Genomic DNA, 6,350 nt, shown 5'->3' with positions numbered 1-6,350 from the left:
ACCTCTCGCCAACGAGGGTCCACCGTCCTTACCACCGGATCATTCAATATCTCCCATTAAGTTTGTTAGGGGTAATGACTATAAAAATAGCAGTTCAAGAGATTTAGAGATTAATTTTAATTATTAATAATTTATTATATTTAGGCTACAATCCAAATCATATTTATCATTATTTTCATAATTATTGTTACCATGATTTGTCATTATTTTCATAATTATTGTTACCATAATTATCGTAATATATTATCATATTTATCATAATATTTTGTATATATTATTTTAACTATCTGTATAAATAAACTACTTAATTTAGTAGTTTATGATAATTAATCAATAATAATAAAAATAATTATCTTTTATTTATTCATTTCTCTATTCTTTCTTATGTTTAGCTATTTTCACATTATGTAATTCAACATTAGTATGAAAATACTCAATACTATAGAAAACTGTTTCTCAAATGTGTATTAATTAAAAAAGGAAAATAACATAAATCATTAAAAAAAACTAATTAATATCAAATCAAAACATATAGAATATCTGAAACATAAAACTTTTTTTTTTGTTTGTGGGTACTCCAAGTACGACACACATATCCATGGTATGCCTAGTAAATTTAATGTGCATGCACGGGTTTTGTCAACCGACCACGTAACCTCCTCCTTGTCATTTTCTCTTACCAAAACTGGATCATTTTTTTTTTCAGCTGTCCGTGACTGTCACAGTCACAGACAATTCATTTTCTCCTCCGTTAATATTTCACAATTCCAACTCTATTCCCATTGACCCAATGCCAAAAATTTCATCCAAAACCTTATTCTCTTTCTTACTTAAGAATGAAGTGATCCAGTGACCTCAATATATACAGTCCTATTGAAGTGCATGCATCTGTTGAAAAAGGACCACTTTTATACCTTCTCATTACAAAAATTCTTCTCCTTCCTTCCAAAAAAATGTTTATGTTTTGTTAAAGAAAAGGCCAGAAAAAAGGAAGAAATCTTACCTGTTCTCGCTTGGTTTATTCATCTATTTGGCAACCTAGGAAGACTGAACCAGCACTCAACTCTTCCTCACCACTCCAGATGTGTCTGTAAAAGCTTCCTTGTCTCCGGCATCCCTGCAACAAGCTCTAAAGATTTCAATCTCTCCGAAAGGATTGCGATCTTCAGCAGTAAAATTTGGTATATTGTTTGGATCTCAAGAGAAGAGATCAAGAAGATACCTCGTGTGGTGATAAATGGCTGCTTCGTGGAGCTTCTCTGAGGACAAGGAGTTTGAGAACATGATTGCGGTGCTGGACCATGATGGCGAGAATTGGCTCGAGGAGCTCGCCGCAGGTGTCCCGACTAAAAGCGTCGAGGAGGTGCGAGACCACTACCTTGACCTCGTCTCGGACGTCGACCTCATTGACTCCGGCCTCTGCGAGGGTCATCACTACTTTGCGGAGGGGGAATTAGGGTTTCCCAAAGATGTTAATAGCAATAGCTCGGCTTCAGCGGAGGTGGTGGCGGCGGAGGAGGAAGTGATGATTGACGTCGAGACTGGGTTGACGCTGGCGGAGTTGAAAGAGGTGATGGCGCTGCTGGGAGATGAAGAAGAAGGTGCAGAGAAGGAGGTAGGAGGGACGTCATCATCAGAGGCAGCACCGGATGCGGCGGCTGTGGCAGAGGTGGAGGCAAGGAAGAGGGTGGTTAAGGCGGCGGCGTCCGTGACCAAGGGGAAGAGTTGGACTGAGGAAGAGCACAGGTTGGTTGAATTTGCCTGGTGCAACTTTTTTTTATATATTTTAGGATCTATACAAAAAATTAGTGTTTATATCGATTGATCTTTTGTGGATCTGCTTGCTTATTTTTGCTAATTTTGGAAGGCAGCAGCGCTAAATCTGCTCAAGATCTTCCTCCTGCTTTCCTTTTAAGGATACCTTACATGAACTCATCTATATTTAACCATGATTCTTAAATTTAATTTAGTTTATCTTTAAATTAATTGTTCAGAAACTTTTTTTTTCAATTATGCGATTGATAATCATGCATGCAAATATCTACCTACTAATTAGGAATTCACTAAAAATAATATCCACATGCCTGAATTAAATAGAAAATCTCTAATAGATTTACCAAGCTGTTTTTTCTAAGACATGATGCAACTACCTGATTAATTATATTTCTTTTTATTAACTCTGGTAGCAAATAGTGAATACGTTAACCGTCACAGAGCCAACACGGAGGAGGTAAATCACGGGTGACTACTAGCCTTTGGAATAATGACTAGCACATAAGTGAGACATTTATCACGACTTTGTCAAGATTCAAACTTCAGACCTCAAGGTGTCAAGACCTCATGTAATAGTCACTAGACCGTCCCGAAGAGACACTCTTTGTTAATTCTGGCTACAACAATTTGTTGTCTAGACATGTAGAGAAATTAAGAGAGATAGTTATGCTTCATTTGTTTTGGAAGCAAAAAGGATTGGTTGAATCACTCTAGTATTTAGCTTAATTCTTGTTCAAATAGTGAAAAGCGACAACACAGAGATTAGTTTATAGATGACAATTATTTGTCTATCTTATGATCTCGGTTGATATTCTTCAAAGATTAGTTTGTAAATGACAATTTTATTTGTTTATCTTCAATTTGATCTTTCAATATTCTTCCATTGATGAGGTTAGAAGTTTTAATTTTAGTCTACACGAGTACATTTCTTCAATGTTGAGTTGCTTTAGCTTATAGTAATTTACTCCATTTCATGAATTAGTTTATATTCTACTTCAAAGGCAACAATACAAAGATTTTCTTCCCTTTATAAGAGCACTTGATGATGTTCATATATGATAATTTATCTGATTAACTTTTGTGATCATAGAAGATTAGCATCCTAAATCTAGCTGCTTGTTTAAATACATTTCATATGTTTTTCATAACATCAAAATACTCATTCTATAATTTTTCCCCATAATTTATGGTCAAAATAAAGGATAGGTAAACAAAAATATGGGTATAATAATACTAAATCTTAAAACTTCAGAAAAATAAAATATAAAAAATAAAGTAAAACATTTGAAAAGTGTATGGGTAGATATTTTTGATCATTTTTTTTTTACTTAATTGTTGTTTTGGAATGCATTTAGTATAGAATTAGAGCAAGTTTCTAGTTGTTATTTTTCCCTTTTTTATCACCGATAATTCATTTATTGTCAACCCTTCTTGTAAACTAAGGTGTTAAATGGGGCAATCCCCTATGATTCTGCTTGATATTGTACAATATGGGTCATGCTTGGTACAACTCATCAAAAATTCGATTGTATTCAGTTCGACCTTATACAATTTGTTCATTTAGCTTTTGATATATGATTCAGTTTCTTCCATTCATATATGATGCTACACAAGCTTAAGATCATAAATATCTACTTGCTCAAGCATATTTTAGTAGTTTTTCATAACATAAAAAATATGGTTTCATATGTATACAACTCATAGTGCAACAATAAATTAAATTTGACATCCTTCTCTTTCAAGAATGTTCCTGATGGGTCTAAGTGTCTACGGGCGTGGAGATTGGCGGAACATTGCCAAGTACTTTGTCACCACAAGAACTCCAACTCAAGTGGCTAGTCATGCTCAAAAGTACTACAACCGAATGGAACGCAGCTCCAAGGGGATCAAGCGCCGAGCAAGCATACACGACATCAGGAGCATCACACCTCTACAGAAGTTAGCACATATGAGGAGCCTATTCTCGGCAATGAAAAGGAACAAACTTTGCAATAAGACCAACAATGTTCTAGATCAGGCAAGTGCATACAACTTACAGGAGAGTAGGGAAGGTGCTTCTTCATCTCTAGCCAATGCTGAAGAGGCATCATCAGCATGAATCACTGCAACCTGACATATACTAATTACAAAGAAACATGTGAGAGGGCGGCAGTAGAGTTTGACATTAAAATAGTTGTCTGCATGTAAAATACTCTATGTATTGAGGACAATAGTATAATTTGGCATGTAACATATCGATATATAATGAACATAGTGCTGGTAGTTTTATTAGTTTGGTGTGGTACTCAGTATGCCCACATACGGTTTAAAGAGAAGCTCCAACTAAGAGGATACTGTAGTTGAATATTTGCAGCCATTTCACAGTGAAGAACTCTTTTGATCTATTTGTATTCAACTAAGAGGAGACTGTAGTTGAATCTTACAGTAACAACCACTTCAATGGAGGATGAAAAAGCTAGATAGCATTCATATTTGATCCTTCAGATTCAAGGAGCAAGAAAGTTTTTGGCTTGCTGGATGATTAAGGAGTTGCAGTATCAGGAGAGTAGGTTAAGGTTTGTTCAGAATAAATATAAAATGGTTGATTAATCAGTAATTGAAGGGACTTTCATGTTTGACATATCTGGAATTGGAAAGAGTCTTTTGGGTTGAATGGTTCTTCGCAACTTCCATTCTTGGTTTCCAGAGATCGGCTACAGTCTCTGATTCACATTATAAATTCTGAGCTATTTATTGAAGTTGCAATTTCAGTTGACTTTTTTACTCACAAAATATGCTAGATGAGATTATAAATGGCATTGCAGGTAGTTTAAATTGTTAGTATTAGTCCTAGTACAAATTATAAGATGATTATAAAGGATTCATTTTGTATCATATATCATTATTACTAAAAGGTAAAGTTGGTTATTATATTTATTTCGGTTCAGTGTCAGTTGAATAAGTATAATAATATCCTTGGATAGTAGGTTCATATATGCAGTATATCAATTAGTTGAATTGATAGTGAGATATTGTAGAGAACATTACTTTTAATTATTCCTAGTCGAGCAATAATATACAAGGACAATATTAATACGTTGAGACTAGCATGTAGGTCAACGGATGACTTAATCTCACAAGTCATGGATATGAGATATTAGGTTGACATATGGATATATATTAGAGAATATATACTGAATGACCCGCCATGAGAATATTTCATGGATCGTTATATAAGTGTCAAAAATATTTTCATGTGACTATTGATATGAATAGTCCTTAGACCTGAAGTCACTACGGTTCCCTACATAAGGAGTTGTATACTTTGGTATTGTCAAACGTCACCTGTAACAGGGTGGACTATAAAGTCGATTACTGGGTATGCAATGAATTATGCGGAGGGATGTGAGTGATGTAGATGAGATCTATCCATTCCATATGATGGAAGCAATATCTGTGGGCCCCTTGATTAGTAGGACACAAGAAAGCATGGTCATATGCAAATGAGTCAATATGAGATATTGAGTTTATTTGATTGAGTGTGTCTACTTAGAGATCAAGAAACACAAAGATTGATAAGAGGATGACACGGTCTATGCCTAATTGATCAATCTAGATATCAAGGATAGAGAGACCAAGTCATATAAGATAATAGTCACGGAAAGGTTAAGTTGGATCTCGACTTTCTCATCACTTGGGTATCAATGATGCCTTGCTAGATGTCACTCATTGCTAATGTATCTAAATATTGATTTTGGTACATTGCCAATGTTACGAGAACCTATAGGGTCACACATAAAGAACAAGTTGATATGGAGATGAGTTCATGTGATGAATCATTAGATTAAGTGTAATCCGAATTGGACTCATTGAGTTAGACTCAAATAGATCCAATTATTGGATTGAGTTCAATTCAAACTAGATTCGTTGAATTCGAATTACACTACAAGAAAAACCTTCATAGACATCGATGGAACAACAATGGTTTTAAGCAAAAATCGATGTCTTTGAGTATTTTACACTAGTTTTTCCAAAAATCGATGTCTATGAGCGCAGATTTTCGCTCATAGACATCGGTTTTTTAGCCGATGTCTATGAATACCTTTTTTTTCGTTAATAGACACCGATTTTAACAGCGGTTTTTATAACCCGGTGTCTATGATAAATAAAATAATTTAATTTTTCCACCAATACTTAGCCAAAATTTACAACACTTCACTCTTCCCTCCAAACCTAAACCTATATCGCGTCGTCCTTCCCCTTCCTAGATCGACGTCCCTTCCTCTCCCGATCAGGATCAACACACGACTCCCTTGTGAGGTATACGGAATGCCCCGCTTTCCCAAACGACCACATCCATATCCTCTTTCCCCGTCTCTTCTCCTCTCCCTTCCGTCTTTGCCCTCTCGCGGGTTGCTCCATCTCTTAGGGTTTCTTCTCCTCATGCTTTCTGGTTTCTCCGTTGATTCGTCGGCGGCCTTTTCCCCGGAAATCATCTTGATTCCGTTGTTATTTTTGCTGCTGGTGCTTGGATTTGGCTCCTCAGGGCTGCTCCTTCGTCGTCTGCACATTTTGCACCTCGCCTAGGGATCTTTCCA

General features: G+C 35.8%; 1 protein-coding gene across 1 annotated transcript; it reads left to right on the top strand.

Moving 5' to 3' along the window:
- Nucleotides 1-1,007: 1,007 nt before the first annotated feature.
- On the top strand, nt 1,008-4,005 carry LOC122035219 (transcription factor SRM1-like). Its single transcript, XM_042594634.1, has 2 exons — nt 1,008-1,746; nt 3,517-4,005. Exons 1-2 carry the CDS (start codon nt 1,238-1,240, stop codon nt 3,869-3,871), a joined length of 864 nt encoding a protein of 287 aa, XP_042450568.1. The 5' UTR covers nt 1,008-1,237; the 3' UTR covers nt 3,872-4,005.
- Nucleotides 4,006-6,350: the final 2,345 nt, after the last annotated feature.

This window comes from Zingiber officinale, chromosome 11B (genome assembly GCF_018446385.1).
Source record: "Zingiber officinale cultivar Zhangliang chromosome 11B, Zo_v1.1, whole genome shotgun sequence".
In the NCBI taxonomy this organism is placed as follows: domain Eukaryota; kingdom Viridiplantae; phylum Streptophyta; class Magnoliopsida; order Zingiberales; family Zingiberaceae; genus Zingiber; species Zingiber officinale.
This window is presented reverse-complemented; position numbering and strand designations above follow the sequence as displayed.

Coding starts and splice junctions, on each gene's coding strand:
- LOC122035219 (XM_042594634.1), top strand. CDS start 1,238: ATGGCTGCTTCGTGGAGCTTCTCTGAGGACAAGGAGTTTGAGAACATG. Junction 1,747..3,516: donor TGGACTGAGGAAGAGCACAG/GTTGGTTGAATT, acceptor TTCTCTTTCAAG/AATGTTCCTGATGGGTCTAA.